Genomic DNA, 18156 nt, shown 5'->3' with positions numbered 1-18156 from the left:
ATTTTCACCATAATATGTCAATATCAGTCTCTTATATAGTGAAGCTCCCATCTAAGGGGATAGATAATTGCTGAAATGTTATCAGTTGAGCCACCTGTAGGTTTTGATTTCCTTGTACTTTATACTTTATGGTGCTAAAAAGGGGTTATAAAGCTCAATAAAGTATGTGGAATAAAAGAGATCTTCTAATTTTATTTATTGTCCCCTATTCATTATTCAGGAACCAATTGCATAAAAACCTACTTTTTAAAAATGCCAGCACATTATTTGTGTCATTTTCTTTCTCCAGTGTTCCCAACTCCTGTCCAGCTAGTCCTCGTGGTGCTGGATCCTCAGGATATCGTTTTGTTCAAAATGTCACTTCGGACTTGCAGCTGGCTGCAGAATTTGCAGCAAAGGCAGCTTCAGAGCAGCAGGCAGACACATCTGGAGGGGACAGCCCAAAGGTTTGTAAAGATATAAAAAAATATTTCCTGAGAATCTTCTCACAGCATGTTGTGTAAATAAACTGTTGCTGGTTAGTATCATAGTTGGCATTGCATTCATATGAACTACAGAATAACATGCTTAGGTATATTATTAGTTAATTCCCTTTGATTTCAGGAATTATTAATCTGGGGTGGTGAATTTGCTTTTTAAAGTGCTTTGAGAACTGTATTTCAATATAATTGTTTTCCTTTGTAATTCTTTGTATTTTATGCATTTAAAAACATTATCCTGAGAAGGTCCATAGGCTCCACCAGACTGTCAAAGGGAGGCCATGACACTAAAAAGATTAACAACCCCTATATATGTTACTGACACAACTATTTCAAAGAGTCTATGTTAGCAATTTTGAGCAGAATTGCAGTCTTTCCCTGTGTAAAATCACCATATCCTAATTTGTTTTTTGGGGGACTTTGTTTTCTTCTACTTTATTATGCAGTTTTTATCTTTTTTATGGAGGAAATAAAGACAGAAGGTCACAAGTATGTGCTTGTGCTAACTTCCAGCCTCTACTTGATGCAGGAATGGTCATTCTTACCTTGAAGTGTGAGTGTGAAGCATATTATAGAAAGAAATGGAGATAAGTTTAACCTGCAGATACTTTCCCAGTTTTCTGTAATCTCAAAACAGGAGTGATTTGGAGACTGGATCCCTGCTCTTTCTACTGGTGACATGTAAATGTTTGATTTATATTTTGGTATCTCTCAGACCCCCATTCTATTCTCTTCTTTTCCTCAGGATGAATCAAAACCACCATACTCTTATGCTCAGCTAATAGTTCAGGCTATATCTTCAGCCCAAGACAGACAGTTAACACTAAGTGGGATCTATGCCCATATCACCAAGCATTACCCTTACTACAGGACTGCTGACAAGGGCTGGCAGGTGAGTTTGAAAATTCTACTAATTCTCTGAAATTCTTCAGAAAATTCTAAATGAAAGTCAGAAGGGAAGCACTGTAATCAGAAGACTAGGCTCTTTTGTTTAGCTCATAAAAAGCATTTTCTGAAGTATTAAGAGGACATTTTGCCATGAAATCTTTAGGGTGATTTTAATTTTGTCTAATCTCTACATAGGGCTTTTCCCCTCCAGCCTTCCCAATTTCTGAAACTAGTTACTTTAGTTATTGATATAGTCATACTTTTATAAAAGTGTCATATAGTTTTGAACATGTGTGTTTATTTTAGCTTTCTCAGTTTATTCAATTGAATACATGTTTTATGTACCTGCATATAGGGCAAGACAATGTTCTAGACATTGCCATGGTCTTAAGATGAATTTAAATTCATTTTTTCCTGGTCAAATCCTTGGCTTCAAGGGGAAGTGAGAAGCTCACAAATGACTATAATAGGACCTCATTTTACACAACCAATATATTCCAAAACCCTTCAAGTAAGCTGAAAATTGCTGGTAGTTACAAACTTATTTAATAAGAATTTATTATACAAACATACCTGGACACTTTACAACTTTTCTTAGCTGTTAAGAGCTACCAGCATCACTACTCTTGTAAATACAATTTGGGACCATTATTAATAACTATTGTTAATGAAAGAAAAAGAATTACCACTCTGATACTGACTTGTTACAAGTGAGAACTCCAGACCCAGACTGATGCGGGAGCAGAATAACATAAAGATTTGCACCAACTTTTCTCAGAATGAGAATGAGCATGATTGGGCTAACAGCTACAAGACTTTACATACACTTCTTGGGACAATTGCAAGGATTTAGCAAGTAATTAAAATTTTTTTCATTTTATGTTTTTCTGCCTTTATTTTTTTTTCTAATTGTCAGGAGTATTCATGTATCGAATCCTTCTGTATGATAAGACCTTTTTTTAAAAAGTGCCATGAGAGAGGTGTATATGAAGTGCTGTGGTTTCATAAAATGGTTAAAGAGACTTGAAGGGTGCTTTAAGGAGGAATCTATAGAGATAGATACACATGCTTGTATGTACATGTTTGCATGTGTGTGTGTGCATGTGTGCTCCCATCAAACCTTCAGGTAGGTGCTTACAGATATTATTAATGTGGAAACTGAAGATCTGACATATTAAGTGACTTCATGTTTCCATAATTGCAAGTAAGTGTGGGAAAGCAGGATTTGGATCCAAGTCTCTTCTGACTTCAAATCCAGAGCTCTTTCCATTAGATGAAGACATTCTGGCCCAGTGAGTTGAAATGATTTGGCCAAGATGTCCCAGGAGTCCAATTAGACTGGAGCATAAGGTGTTTAAAGGGAGTAATGGGAGATATGGTTGGAAAATAGATTGGGGCTAAATAAGCAACCACTAATCTTAGCTCTGTCACTGACTTGCTTTTGGTCTATGGATAGTCATTATGACTTTTAGTTCTTTTTTTGCTGTCTGTGTATGGAGAATAATTGTTCTATGTCATAAAATATAGTAGAAAAATGATGGTGTTCTTTTTACTTTCTCCCCAGAAATGATTAAAGAAAACACATTTAGCCAACAATTTAATACATTTTTCATGGTTATTTTTCTGTATTGAATTCAGTGTTCAGATTATTTTCCATATTTTGTGACTCTTGTTTACAGTAATATTCCTTTAATTTCTTGGTACCATTTGAGCTGTTTCTAGGTTGGTCAATAATTGGTGGATCTACCTTTGCTTTCCCTGCAGAATTCTATTCGACACAATCTCTCCTTGAACCGTTACTTTATTAAAGTTCCACGTTCTCAGGAGGAGCCTGGAAAAGGTTCCTTTTGGCGAATTGACCCAGCATCAGAAGCCAAGCTAGTAGAACAGGCATTCCGGAAACGGAGACAGAGAGGAGTTTCCTGTTTTCGAACCCCTTTTGGGCCTTTATCATCAAGGTAAATCTTTTGCTTTTCTTATTCTCAAGCGGTTAGGAAAAGAAATTTCACTTTAAATAGAGAGAAGTCTTGCTATTTTTTGCTCTTAGAAGCACCTAAATCTTTTAAGAATATGATTCAGGAATTAATGAATTTCTGTAATATTTAAAACATTGGTTAATGTTTCTTGAGCATGATGAGCCAGAACTTTTAAAAATATATTTATCATTTTAGATGATATATGAAAAGTATACATTAATGTAAAAGCAATAAAAATGGCACCGAGTTTGATGGAAATAGCTTTCTGTTTTAAAATTTGTAATTTCAAATAAAAAAGTTACTTTTATAGATAGTTTAAAATTGAATCTCTAGTATAGATTATAAATTCAAATCATAACATTTTAGTTGTCATAGTTTTTCATTGAGAATCTCAGTACTTTTATAATACGGTAGCCAAAACAAAGTTGGTTATATTAGTGTGGGTAGGATCTTGGGAAATGGTTCCAACAAAGCCCTTATTTTCTAGAACTCTTGATTTACTTAAAATAGAAATAGAATAGAGAAATTTCACTAAAGTTAACTATTGTTTCTTAAACTATTTTTCATTTTTAGGTTAGTCAGGTGACTAACCAGTGTGTGTCCTGTACTTTGAGAGATACAGAACCATAAGGCAAGATTTTTGCCATTCAAGAGCTTACATTCTATCTAGTTGGAGAAACAAAATATTTTATATATGTAAGAGTTAGAGGCCAGTTAAATACTAAGCTGCATAATACTAACGGCAGGAACAATAGGAGTTTAGAAATCGAAGAAATTGGTTATGGGTTTGAAGAGTTAAGGAACGTTTTTGAGAAAATAGCAGCAGATCTTGAACTAGACTTTGACAAGGATTTGGATGATTATTAATAAGAGGATGTTCCAGAAATGTTAACAACATTAACAAAGGATAGCAATTATTTTGATATTATTGGAAGGATAGTGAAGACATTGGCATGGCTGGAACAGAGAATTTATCCTGGAGTTCTGGGAAGTAAAACTGGGTGAATAGGATGGGGCTAGACTGGGAAGAATCTTGAGAGCTATATAGAGGAGTTTTGACTTAATGGGCAACAAGGAAGTGCCTCACCAAACTGGTATTTTAGAAAGACAAGCCTGGATGTATTATGGATTAAAGTTGACAAAAATTGGAAGCTAGAAGGATAGATAGAAGATTGGTCAAATAATCTAAACTATAACTTACAGTAGGAATTAAGGAAGGCATAAATCAGAATAATTTGAAAGTGAGAGTCAATAGAGAAGAGACATGTGTATGTGGGGATGGAGGAGACAAGAGAGTTAGAGATGATTTAAAGTAGATAAGGAGACACAGTGGTTTTTTTTATAGTGTTTTAAATATTGACCAGAAATTTAATTTTGCCCTCTTCAAATCTCCCATTAGTCAGCCCCATTTTAGACGGCTTCTCCTGTATCCTTTTCTCCCCCAGTTGTATCCTCCCAACCTGAAACTGATCAAAGTATTATTAAGTCTGACTTTGCTCCACAAGTCCCATTCTTTGACCAGAAATCATATGCCAGCAACAATCTGCTAAGTATGGGAGGTTTTATAGAGCCTCAGTTAATGAAGATGAATAAACTTTTCATTTGTTCTGTTTGTTTAGTATATAAAACAAGTTGTACTCCCCAGTGCTTGGTTTGCTTTCTTAGCTGTGAATTTTTGCACATTGAAAATTTGTACATATGAAATAGGAGCCAGTTGAAAATGTGATTCTTAACTGCAGAATGCTAAGGCATAAGTGGAAGACTGGCTGATGCTCTTGAGTTGTAGCTTTTACTGCAAAACCACAAAACACTTTCCTCTTACTTAATGGAGCTTTTTAACTGGTTTTTATGTTGTCAGTTGGCAAGCTGTCATTGCCAAGAATGGTTGTGTTGGGAATATTTTAGGTGGGCAGGAGCAGCTTAAGAAAGATTTAGCAAGGGTGTGGAGTATAGGATGTAGATGTTGGGAGTTTGGGGTTTTCTTTGTTGTATTCATTTCTTGCCATTCTTATATTTAATCCCTTTGGACTTTAACTGATATAACATGGTGCTTCTCTTGTTTTTTTTGTTTTGTTTTGTTTTGTTTTTTGTTCTGTTTTTTAAGGAGTGCTCCTGCTTCACCTACTCATCCGGGGCTAATGTCGCCTCATTCTAGTGGCCTACAGACTCCAGAGTGCCTGTCTCGGGAGGGTTCACCCATTCCACATGACCATGATTTTGGGTCAAAATTAGCCTCTGTTCCAGAGTATCGGTATTCACAAAGTGCACCTGGTAAGGATTATCTGTTTTGCAGATAAGGTTTTTTTAGGTGATAAAGGTTTTTAAACTCAGTTCTCTTGAATCAGAACTGATGTTAAAAGAATTTCCTAAAAATGCCATTTAGTCTATAGACATTATTTTTCTCCCCTTTTGTATTGTTTAGGGTCTCCTGTTAGTGCTCAGCCAGTGATAATGGCCGTTCCTCCCCGACCGTCAAATCTCGTGGCCAAACCAGTTGCTTACATGCCAGCTTCAATAGTGACTTCACAGCAGCCTTCTGGTCATGCAATTCATGTTGTGCAGCAAGCTCCCACTGTTACCATGGTCAGGGTTGTGACCACATCTGCTAATTCAGCTAATGGATACATACTCACCAGTCAGGGCACAGCAGGAAATAGCCATGAAGCAGCGGGCACAGTTTTGGACTTGGGCAGTGAACCAAGAGGTAACCTGTCTGTTTGGTAGTTTCATTCGATCTTGATATAGATAATTTTTGCCTTTGTAAAATATAAACTTGACGTGAAGGACCTCAAAGAGCATAGCTAAAGAAAGCATGGATGAGTTGTGGTAAAAGTATAGCAAAAGGCAACATTTGAAGCGCAAGCCATTTCTGCTATCCATGAATACTATATTTGCATTAATTATACTTTTTAATTAATTCTGCCCTTTCTTTAATAGGTCACAAAAACAGGTTTCTTTGAACACTTTTGGTAGTTTTTATTCAAGATTGCATTCACTAAGTATCTAGATCTTTTCTGAAATGGAAATACAATTTTTTTTAACATAAAAAGGATCAGCCTGTGGAAATGAATTAGTAGTTGTGGCAATAGGACCTCTAGTGAAGAGACTGTAGAAGTAATTTTAAGTGAATATTTTCTTTCTGAACTAGAAATTCTGATTTTTCATGGATTTATCATTGTTAAAAAAAATTGAATCAGCTCTTTTAAATCAAGTAATATCTCTTAGTTATCTTTTGATCTCTTCGCATTATCTCTACAATATTTGTGGCACCATCAAAATAAGAATTGTATTTTTGTGAGTACCTCTAGACAAATGAAAACTTTACTGGCATTATACTTTTAAAATAAAATTATGGGGAGCAGCTAAGTGCTGAGTAGATTGAGATCCAGGCCTAGGGAGAAGAGGTCCTAGATTCAAATGTGACCTCAGACTCTTCTTTAGCTTTATGACCCTAGGCAAGTCATCTCACCCCCAATGCTTAGCCCTTATCATTCTGTTGCCTTGTAACCAATACAAAGTATTGTGAGACAGAAGATAAGCATTATCACTACAACAGCAAAAATCAAATTATGGATAGTTGAAATTTGAGTGATAATCAAGTGAAGAAACTGAGTTAGTTTTATCATTTGTTGGAGAAGGTGGTACTGTTTAGACATGAAAATAAGACAACAGCTATTGATGTTTCAAATAAAGTGATATAAATTTGTTTAGAACTAATGTGCTTTATAAAAATCTTGTTCCATTTATAGGGAAATAATTAAGGGATTCTTTTATTTTTTCATTTAATAAACATCATCAACTAATGTAAGTCTTTTCCCATTTTCAGTCAACATTCTCTCAACAAAGTGTAGTAAATTATTTGAGTGCCTTTGGAACTCTTTATCTACAAGCAATGTGGTTGCCTAGGTCCATAGGATCTGTGTTCCTGAAACTGAATTATGTTATTCCTTTTTTTTTAATCATTCCTGATAATGTTAATGCCAAAGTAGAAAAGAAGAGAATTGCCTTTGTTAGTTTATCCATAAATTGGTGTTCTTTAAATTTTAATAGCATTGGAAGATAAACCTACGATTGCATTCGCGACAATTCCAACTGCCAGCCGAGTCATCCAGACAGTTGCCAGTCAGATGGCTCAGGGAGTTCCAGGACAAACAGTTACAATACTTCAGCCAGCAACACCAGTGACCATTGGGCAGCATCAGCTCCCAGTTAGGGCAGTGACACAAAATGGAAAGCATGCTGTTCCTACCAGTAGCATCACTGGCAATACTTATGGTAAGATTTTATTAGTCATTTTCTTCTCCTCTTTTATTCCTTAAATTCTTCTCACTTTTCTTGCTGTGTGATTTTTGTTGAGGTAGATGCAAAATGTGGAATATGTCTTTTAGTACATCTATCATAGATGTCTTCAAGTTGAGTATGTTGTAGATTTTTCTATCATAATTTCTGAATATGGTGATAAGCTTCTTTTATCTGTCATTTACGTAATTACCAAATTGGTGATTTTTACTTTTGTTCAGAAGAACAAGAGTTAGCCCTGGTTTTGCATATTAAATCTGTGTCTCTTCCATTCCCAGCCCTTACAAATCCACTGCAACTTCTCGCAGCCCAGGCTAGCTCCTCCACTCCTGTCGTGGTTACACGGGTGTGTGAAGTGGGCCCCGAAGACCCTGCAGCCTCCTCGGGGGAGCCAGATGTCAAAAGACCTCGGTTGGAGGAACCCAGTGGAACTGTTGTGGCACAGACAGGAGTGATAACATCTACAACCCCACAAGGGCAAGGAACCGGTGAATGAAGTACCTGGGAAAGGAGCTGGAATATAGGTGGAGCAGAAGGTGCATCAAAAGGAGTGGTAGAACAGAAGCATAACTACCTAAACAGCCACTTATCTTTACATGAGATAGGAAAGACAGCTCCATAGCTCATCAGATCTCGAGGTGCCAAACAGATTGGGAAAAGCTTCCATCTACCTGTACCTGGAATTCAGCTCAGCCTTTACTTTTGTTTTTCTCTTCCATACCTTTTAGTTAAAAAAACAAAAACAAAAACAAAAAAACAAAAAACAAAAAACCCACATAAACAAATACAGACAACTGATTGTATGACTGCTGGGAATTCTTTTTTTTTTTTTCAGCACCTCCTATCCTTCCCTAGCCTTTTTCTTCAAGAGGCCAGGGAAGAGATTGCAGTTCAGTATCTCAAGGAATGTATCACAAATGTCTGCTCCATAAGAAGAAGGTTCCTTATTTCTCCAATGCCTTAATGCTGCCTCAGAGTTTTGACATTGATATTCTTAAGGAAGCAGCCTTGACCATCATGGGAAGACTGACACAGGTTATCATAGTGACAGCATTAAAGTAGCATGGTACCCAACAAACAATCCTTTTAAAGAAAAAAGTAATTGTATTTAGAATGAATTCTTATTTATGTAGTAGGTTGAGAGCAGGTTGTTGGGGTGGGGACCAGGGGGTAGAATAACAGGAATTGACCAATTTGTTATTTCATAAATGTCTTTTTTTCATAGAAAAGCAAAAGAGAAGGTATTGATATTAGTATTATTTTTAACTGGTTTGGTTTTGACCCCTCAATGTTTCTTGCTTTGTTCAAACATATACCATCTGTTTTTAAATTAAGCCTATATACGTCTTGGACAGAAGTCAAGGGAATAATCCCCCCCCCCTTCTTTTGTTTTCATTTTTGTTTTTGTTTTACATGCATGATGCATGCGTTAATCACACCATGGAGTTATAATCCACAGTTGTAACTGTTAATGTCATATTATGGGAAATTATGAAAGCTTCCTATATTAGAACATGTATTTGTCTCAGAATTGTTGGAAGTCCTTTGGTTGTAAGACTGGTGAAAAACTAATGGACTAAATCATAACAATAGTACCCAGGTTTCAGTATTTGGAGTGGATGTTCATCAGAACTGAGCCTTGATGCTGTCTTCACTGCAGTAGTAGTAAAGTTGAAATAACTAGGCGTTCTAGACAGAAATATTTGGCTCACTTGATATGAACGAAAATAGAACCAGGGGTTTCTCAGATGTTTCACAAAAAATCAAACTGTTCTCTCCATGACCTAATAAGACCTGATATTCTCAGCATAGCTCGATGCAATTTTCTTATAATCTCAATCTTTTTATTTAAACTTCATCCAAATTTCTGTTTTCTTTCACAGGTTATTATTGCAGTCAGAAAATACTTCTTTTGTCTAAAACACCAAAATCTTTTGGTTCAATTCAAGGCAATGAAATTACCTTCCCAATTAATGAGGTTACTCACTTTCTCTCAATGTTTATTTACCCTGCCTAATTAGCTTTGTTGCCAAAAATGAATATATTAATAACAGTGCCCTCTGAAGAAGGAAAGAGAACAAAGTGTTTCACTATAATGAATCCCCTCAGGAAAATGACTTCTAAACTTGTATACGTGGAAGTTTCAACTATGTCAAGTATATTGAAAGGAGGTGGGAGCATATGGAATATTATTTTCCTGATTTTTATCAATCTGTTTTCCTGAGCAGTGTGTAGGAGGGATGAAGGAATGCTTTGGGTAGAAAATTCTCTTTTATTTTGTCAAATATTCTGGTGCTGCTTCTCTCAATAGTCATCATTAGGAAAAAATGTACACAAAATGAAACTATCAGGAAATGTTTTTTATTTTATTGGAATTAAAAAAAGCCAGAAGTACCTTCCTTCTTTCCCCCAACCTAAGTAGCTCTATTTAGAACTGGTTCTTTATAAGCCCTGTTAGAAAATTGTCAGTGGTGTTCACAACTTCTCCATAAAATAAAGGAGACAAATTAAAGGCAAGAAAATTTCACAGGAATTAGAAACTAACCAATATTTTTCTGCTTTAGAATGAAAAAAATTAACTGCTTATTTTCTTTTTAATAATTTAAGGCAGTGGGCATTTAACCCACTTTTAGATATTAGCAATTTGCAGTCAGAACCCATTGATTTAACCAGAAGTTTAAGAGGGAAGGTGGTCTGGTGAGACACTAGGGAAAGAGAACTAGCTCTACCACAATTGCCCTTCACACTATTGTGTCCTCTTCAGTCGGAATCAGAGGGAACTGGCTCCTCTTAGAAAAAATTACTGAACCCTTCGAGAAATACTCTAATCGGTTCAATAAAGAAAAAAAAAAGGAAAATACATATATGTGACTAAATTTTAAAACATTTTTTACATCCATGCAATTTGAAGTATTAAAAAAGTTTTCTGAGCAGTGGGAATGAGTTAACCAGCAATGCAGTTCTCAGAGATACTTTACCCACCTTTAATGATGATAAATTATGCTCCATTCCACACTTACATTTTCTTAAATTTGTGTGTGTGTGTGTGTGTGTGTGTGTGTGTGTATGTAATTGAGAGAGAGAGAGAGAGAGAGAGAGAGAGAGAGAGAGAGAGAGAGAGAGAGAGAATGAGAGAATAAGTTGAATGAGAGATGAATGATGATGAGTTAATTGTTGTCAGACAGGCTTTATTCTGCCCTGACAGCTTCAATTACTAACAGAAATAGGGCCATGTTCAGGTTAGAGGATCTGTAATTAGTGACTTTTTAGGGCCACCAGTTGCTTCTTTCCTATCCTTAATTAGTGTTTGTTCTAAGTACTGCTTATGTATAATCTAGGAGAGGGAAAAGGCTTAAGGTGGTGGGAAATACATTTCGTCTTCAATTATCATGATTACCACAGACTTTCTCCTTTCGAAGCAGGGATTTCCTGCATAGAACACTCCATGTTGGGAGGTTAGAAGAAGACAGTGACTCACTTTTTTTCCTTAGTATTTGTCTCTATCTTTTGCTTCATCTGAACTTAGTGCTCCCATTTGTTTGTTTTTCTGATGTCAGAAAGCACTGTTTTATCTATGTAAACGTTATATCTTAGTACTGGTTAGTCCATAATTGGAAAAAAAGGATGGTGAGGGAAATTGCAAAGTTTCAGTGGAAGGAATTTCCTCTTCTTGAGATTTTTGGCACCCTAAGTTTCTTCAAGAGCTGCATGATGAAGGAACTAAAAAGGATTGAGACCAGGAGAAATGTGGTGGACATCGGGGAAATTATTACCCATATAGATCCTTTATTTTGTAATAACCTAAGAAAGGTGTAGATTATAGCTAGGAAATACTGCTTAATGGCTTCTAAGCCAATGATTGTGGCAGAGATAATTTGGCCAAAATAGGATGTGTGGTGGCTTTAGAAATTCTTGGACTTTTATCATTTGGGGCTAAGACACAGAAAGCAGTTATGTGTCTGTCTGGTAGTTTTTTAATCCTGGGATTTGTCTCATTTTTGTCTTCTATCTTAGTACATTTTTCATATTTTCCTCCTGCCCTTTTTTTGCTTCTTACCTGAAAACAAGGAAATTTTCTTATAAGGAATTTTAATTTTTAAAAATCCAAGAAAACAGGCATAAATAAAATTATATATACAGGAACTTTAGAAAATCCAAAAGAGATGTGCCAGTTAGCCTACATCTCTTTCTTCTCCCTATATGTGGTTTTGTGGTGATACTGGAATATATATAAGAACAGTACTTCACAAATGACAAGCTCTTAGAACAGTTGGTAGGTAATTTTTAACTGTGTGTTGGTATTTGAATATCAATTTATAGAGTCACTTATTAAGGCATCACAACCAAAGGTTATGCTTAAGTAGTCAATATGTGATTAACGTTAAGCACCAAAGGTCAGTAACTATGTTATTTTATTGAATCTTCACATATTAGAGTGTAATACTAAGCACTATGGGGAAACATAGAAGAAATATCAGGGTCCCTAACCTCAAGGAGTTTATTACTCTCTAAGGTTTTTTCCCATGAGTTTACCTCTTTCTGTCAGTACAACATCCATCTGTTCTTGCGGAATAATCGCCCTTCTTACCTTTTTGTTCCTATTCTTTGGGGTTTTTTAATAATGGGATTTTGCTCAACTCTCAGTTCTTTTACCTGTAAGCAGAATATAAAATGATAATTAAAATTAACTTTTGTGAAAGCAAATGGCATCATTCCCTTATTTCTTCTAAATACATATAGATATATAAATAATTTCCTCATTTGGTTTGAAAAAATGAGCTTTTCCACCCCAGAACTGGGATAGGTGCCCTTAGTTCCAAAAGATTTTTTTCACTCAAATGTACTAAAATGGTGTTACAGACTCACTTTTTCTTATAAGTGTTGCTTGTTTCCCTATCCTACCATTAATTACCATGGTAACTAGTGCTTTCAGGTTTACCTGTTCTTTAGTGGTAGTTTTACTCCCTGGATGAAACTGCATTTTAAGGTTATCTGAATCCAGTAGAAGAGATTGGAAGCACTTCCACTAAGCCGTTTAGATGGGAATAAAGAAAAAATATAGAATGAACGGTGACTTTTAAGTCTAGAGTAATGTTCTGTCCATCACCCCCCCCCCCCCCAAGTCTATTTAGAGGTGAAAGGAATATCACAGTCATTATGCTTGCATGCTTATATTGTTCAAACCTAAGTGAGAGATGTTATTATTTAGAAATTGACTACTACGTGGGTGTGCAAGCATTTTGCATGATAACTGTTAGTCCTAGGGCTATGAGATATCCTTCCATTAATTGTCAGTTGGAGTATTGTGTTGCACACAGTGGGATAGGATTTCATCTGACTTCTGTTATTTCTTCAAAATAATTAAGGATTACCATGACAGTAGCATTTCAAAGTGAGGTATGTGGATCAACAGGCTTTATTAGAAATTGAGTTTTCCTTATGTCCTTATGAGTGAGAGAGAGAGAGAGAACACCATTTTTTGTTTTATATTTTCTAGAGTATTATATGTCTTTTTACTTTAGAATTGTGTTAGTGAGACCAGGAGCAGGTCTCATGTCATTACCTTTTATATAAAATTTTGGCTGAATGTGGAAAAGTATTAGAATCTTCTGTCTATACATTATTAAGCATGCAGAATTTGAACAAAAAATAAAATGCTTTTGAGAGGCAGAGGTTACATAGCATTGCCATATTTTCTTTCTTTTCTTTTTTTACTCAGAAGCTTTGCAGTTAAATGACTTCATCTGATATAAGGAACTATTATCCTTGTCTTTGTTTTTTGCCATTTCTAGTTTTATCTTCTTTGCCTTTCTTCTCTTGAGAGAATACCTACTTTGGGGAAATCTCTGCAACCTCCAGACATTTAAAAAAATACTTTAAAACAACCATTGTGCATATGTCTGTCTCTTGTACCTCTCTGCTGAAGAGAGCACTACTATGCTAAAAGCTAACGACTGGCCAAAATGATTGTAAAACACTTCACAAATATAAAGAGATATATGAATGCTAAATGGTGTCATCATTGTCGTGGGTTATACCTCGTATATAGAAATAAAATAAAAGCCCTCTAGTTTATTTAATCCACAATTTAGTGTTTTTTCTTATAATGGAATTTTTTACCTACAACCTCATTGTGAGTTGTCTTTATTTTAGTATTACCTAGGAACAATGTTATTTAATAAAAAAATTTTTTTTTTAATTTTCTTGCTGCTATAGAGACCAAATTGTTATATAAATAGGATACAACTGCTTCAGAGATTCACTTAATCTCCTTGAGGTGAGGGTTAAATAAACCTGCAGTGGAAGTCTCTTGACTTAACTAGAATCACTTTGTGTCTCCACTTCCTACCGTTTCCAAATTGTGTCCTTCTATTTATGACACTCATTAGAAGTTCTTTCCCCATATCCTTTCTTCCATATCAGGGTTTTTTAAATGCTCAGGAGATGGTTCCGTTCATACTTATATACATTGTATCTATTATCTCATTTTGATATAACAGCTTTCAACATTTTATCTTTAAATAAAACAAAGTTGCTACATTTAGTACACAGTAAATGATTTTAAAATGTTGCATTATAGGAATAATTAGTTGTGGTGTATCGTTTCATGCAAAGAGACCTCACTCCAGGCTCCTGCTGCCCAAAGCATTGTGGAAGTTTGGTCAGGACACTGCTTTCTTTGGATCAGCATCCATCAAGTTGCTCCTCTCATGTATTTGCTTGACTTTACTGGAGCAGCCTTTGGTTCTTCTCCGCACATTACATCTGCCTCGTGGATCCTACTCCACACAGTACAGTTGTAGCAAAGTTTCCATCTCAATTGCCTGGAAGAATGGTGTTTGTTATAGAACCTTTACCTTGTGATTGCGGTATAAAATACTGCCATTTCACTGAATGTGTTGGGAAAGCAATTCCTTAAGCTAAAGAAAAAAAGGTATAATTGGAGGTGTAATTTTGATTTAGTTGTTTTAAGGCAATAAATTTATTTAGGGTGTTGGCTTTGGAGATTTCAGATTGAAGAAGAGAGGCTAGTTCTTTAAACTTTTATTTAACATTTGCTATTAGCCATATGACATCAAAAAAGAAAGATCTAACCCTTTCCTACCCTAACCCCTTCTAAATTCAGAAATGAGCCATAACTCATTAAGAGAACAGAAAATAAATTCCCTCACATTTATGTCCCAAATTCTCAAATGTGTTTATGAATATGTATATCAGATAATTTGTATGTATGCATAATGATCCCCTTTGAATGTAAATTAATGGTAATTTAAATTACTTTTATACAAATGGATATTAAAACCAGGCACTAACCCTAGGAGAATGTAGTACATAATGTTAGCATAGAAAACAAGAGACTGAGCTTACTGTCCAGTAATGATATCCTTTCTCTTACCTGGCAAGACTATATTGTACCTCCATTTGAAGTCTCCTTGACCCAGTGAAGGTTCCCTTTTCCCTGATTTTTCCATATAGTTCTGGATATGTAAGCTATGTTTCTACTAGGAGTGATCTTTCTTATAACCATTCTTCAAATTTGTATCTCCTTTAAAGTAAAGAAAAACATGTACTTTTGGAATGCCTGAGTCCTAGGATCCCTTCAAATTATTTTTTATATTATATTGCTGAAATTTATAATTGCTTGAAATAGAAATTTTTCCCTGGCTTCCTTTTGATGATGATGAGGGGGGATAGAAAGAGAAGGGAAGTTTACAGAGCGAATTAATATTGATGCCCTGTCCATGCATCTGAATTTAACATACCAGCTACAAACAGGATTTAAACTTCCACTCAAAAACTGTGACATTGCAGTTATGAGAGCAGCTACTCCAAGTGACATTTCTGTTTCCTCTTCTTTTCTGGAGACACAGAAACCTGTCCCTGAAGTTTTAAGCCCCCATTGGACTATGACATTATCCCCTAAGGCTAATCATTATCAATGTTTATGTAATTAGCATTTTTATTACATTTGCTACCCTTTGAGTACAGATTTAATTTTATGGCATTAGGAGAAATTATAACTAACTTGGCATACTCAGAAAGGAGTTCTGCCTTAAAGTAGGAACAGAATGACTAACAAGCATTTTCATTGTATTTCTTCCATAAACCCAATTAAAATCTTTTCCTAGGACTAATGAGTTTCAGGCATTACCGTAGATCTTCTCATCCTTTAGGCAATGGCCAAGCCATTTTCTGTCTAGTGCTTTAGGAAAAAGCTTTTTTTAAAAAAAATTCAGTTTAAAGCTACTAACATGCTTTTATGGGGGAAATGTTATTGTCAAAAGTGGTCAGTTTTTGCATTTTTCTTGTCACACACAAGCTTCAGTAATGGTTTCTAGGAAGATAAAACTAGAGTAATGTTGACAAATTCTGGACTTCAACATGAATAGAGTCATGGAAGAATTTATTTGATCTAATTTACATTAATTAATGGTCACTAAAAAGGTAGCTGTTAAGGATAAATCCAACAGTTCCCCTTTTACTACTTGATTAAGAAGTAAACCAGCTACATCTTGATTCCTTAGCTTTTAGTAGACATGGTGTCAGGGCTATTGTAATGTTTCAGAAATTAAAAAAGAATAATTCTACCAAACAAAGATGACCTTTCTTTTTTAAAGGGAGCTGAAATATCTGAGAATTCTGGAAGTCTTTCTTCACTCTGGCAGCATAGGCATTTTCAAATCCAGCCACAGCTTCAGTAGAATATATAGCTATATAGGTATTTGCTACATTCAGAAGGTGAGAGTTGACTGTTAAATGTTTCATGTCCCTCATATGCAAAGATGCTCTGACAACAGGATGTGCCCTTTGGCAGTGACTTTCTGTTTGTTGTGATGAGTTGTGTGGAACCATCCATACTCTCATTCCTTAGTCTTTGTGAACTATGGCACAAAGTGTGAGCCTGCTGCAGTTTAGTGAAGTCCAAAGCTGGCTGTTAAGCAGATTGGATCGTTTCTCTACAGGAAGGTATGACCTTACATTTCATTGTTCTTTAACTAACTGGTTTAGATAATAAACATAAAATCCAAATGGAGAAACTTTTTTTAAATTTAAAAACCAGCTGTTGCAAGACAGTTTTACCTAAAACCTTCTCTGAGTTTGTATGGATTGTTTCCTGTAGAAGGGAAGATGAGATAAAAAAGGGGAAAAAAACCCTCTAGATTCCAGAATATCTCTTTGGACTTAGCTAAAATCAGGAAGACAGAGTCTCAGATATCTCTTACATGTACAAATGGCTAAAGAGATGCTATATTTAGAGTCTCTTCCTCTGCCTGACAGTTTGGCACTTAATTTAATAGAGAGGATAAGATAAAGCCAGCTTTTTGTTTTTGTTTTTTCTTATCCAAACATGAATTCTCCTGTAAAGATACTTTTGAGTGTGAGGATGTGTGCATATGTGTGTATGTGTGTTTTTAACAGTGGCTGTTTAAAGTGTTTTTCACAACATGTTTAATAATCAGTGCTTTAAAAAGCAGATGGTGTCTCTGTAAAGTGGGAACTTGGGTCTATGGCATTGGATGTAAATTTTAGGTCATACCATATTGTAATGTCTCACTCTCTGTTGGGGAAGGAGAACCAAACTGGTTTATTTATATGAATTGTGGGAAACTTAAGAAAGATGAAAAACCAACTAACAGGGTAGTGAGGAAAGAGGACTATCATAAAGATGGAAAAACCAGCATCTAAGGTTAGACCTGTGTTTTCATTTCAAATGGGATACAGTATTTTTTTTTTATAAGGAGCCATACTTTTTTTTTAAAGTAATTTGAGATCTGAATGTGATTTCTAATTGTATCAGACGTTAATGTTTTAAAGCTATAACAAAGTTTAAAATTTCTACTTTTTTTTCATTTATTTTAACTGTTCTGTTATCTGTTATCTAAAATTGATGTACGTGGTTGGGAGAAGTTTTGCTTCTCCTGTTAGCATTTGTTTCTATAACCGGAAATAAAATTATATATTAAAGAGATGACACCCAAAAAACAGTGTGAAGTCCTTTGAAATAGTGTATATAAAAAATCCTGGTTCCAGCATTGTAGCATTGGCTTGTAGCAATTTGTTCTAATATTTTGAGTTAGAGCTGCTTATATTGATGATCCAGAAGGTTAAAGTACAACATGATAAAAAATTATTCTCTGTAACTTTCTCTTTGGGTCCTATTACTAGAAAGAGTCAATTTGGTAGAGAAAACTCTCCACATGTGTTCAATCCGAAATCTGTTTCTTGGGCAAACAGTTCTACTTTGGCATAAACATTTATGATATTTACTTTTTGGTTCACTTAACGCTCTTAGATTCTTAGCATTGCCTGGAATTAGTCACTTGAGAAGAGAGCTTTGTTTCATAGACCACTCACTTGCTTTGTGAAATCCCTGAAACTAAATATTTAAAACTTCAAAATGGACATGTAATTCAGTTCTTCACTCCCCACTTCTATTTTTCTCCCCCTTCTCATTTTACTGCCTTTCCAGAGTTGTCCTTAATTCCACTTAATTTGCTGGGATACACGTCTTT

The 18156-nt window shown here is 35.3% G+C and overlaps 1 protein-coding gene across 1 annotated transcript in view; it reads left to right on the top strand.

The window, feature by feature from the left end:
* The window catches only part of FOXK1 (forkhead box K1), a 140793-nt gene extending 123167 nt beyond the window's left edge, over nucleotides 1–17626 (top strand). Inside the window, exons 3-9 of the mRNA XM_056806462.1 lie at nucleotides 290–446; nucleotides 1225–1371; nucleotides 3132–3325; nucleotides 5448–5614; nucleotides 5766–6047; nucleotides 7394–7618; nucleotides 7921–17626. Coding sequence (XP_056662440.1) covers nucleotides 290–446; nucleotides 1225–1371; nucleotides 3132–3325; nucleotides 5448–5614; nucleotides 5766–6047; nucleotides 7394–7618; nucleotides 7921–8138 — 1390 coding nt within the window. The 3' untranslated portion in view covers nucleotides 8139–17626. The remainder of the gene's footprint in view (nucleotides 1–289; nucleotides 447–1224; nucleotides 1372–3131; nucleotides 3326–5447; nucleotides 5615–5765; nucleotides 6048–7393; nucleotides 7619–7920) is intronic.
* Nucleotides 17627–18156: the final 530 nt, after the last annotated feature.

This window comes from Monodelphis domestica, chromosome 7 (genome assembly GCF_027887165.1).
Source record: "Monodelphis domestica isolate mMonDom1 chromosome 7, mMonDom1.pri, whole genome shotgun sequence".
NCBI lineage: Eukaryota > Metazoa > Chordata > Mammalia > Didelphimorphia > Didelphidae > Monodelphis > Monodelphis domestica.
This window is presented reverse-complemented; position numbering and strand designations above follow the sequence as displayed.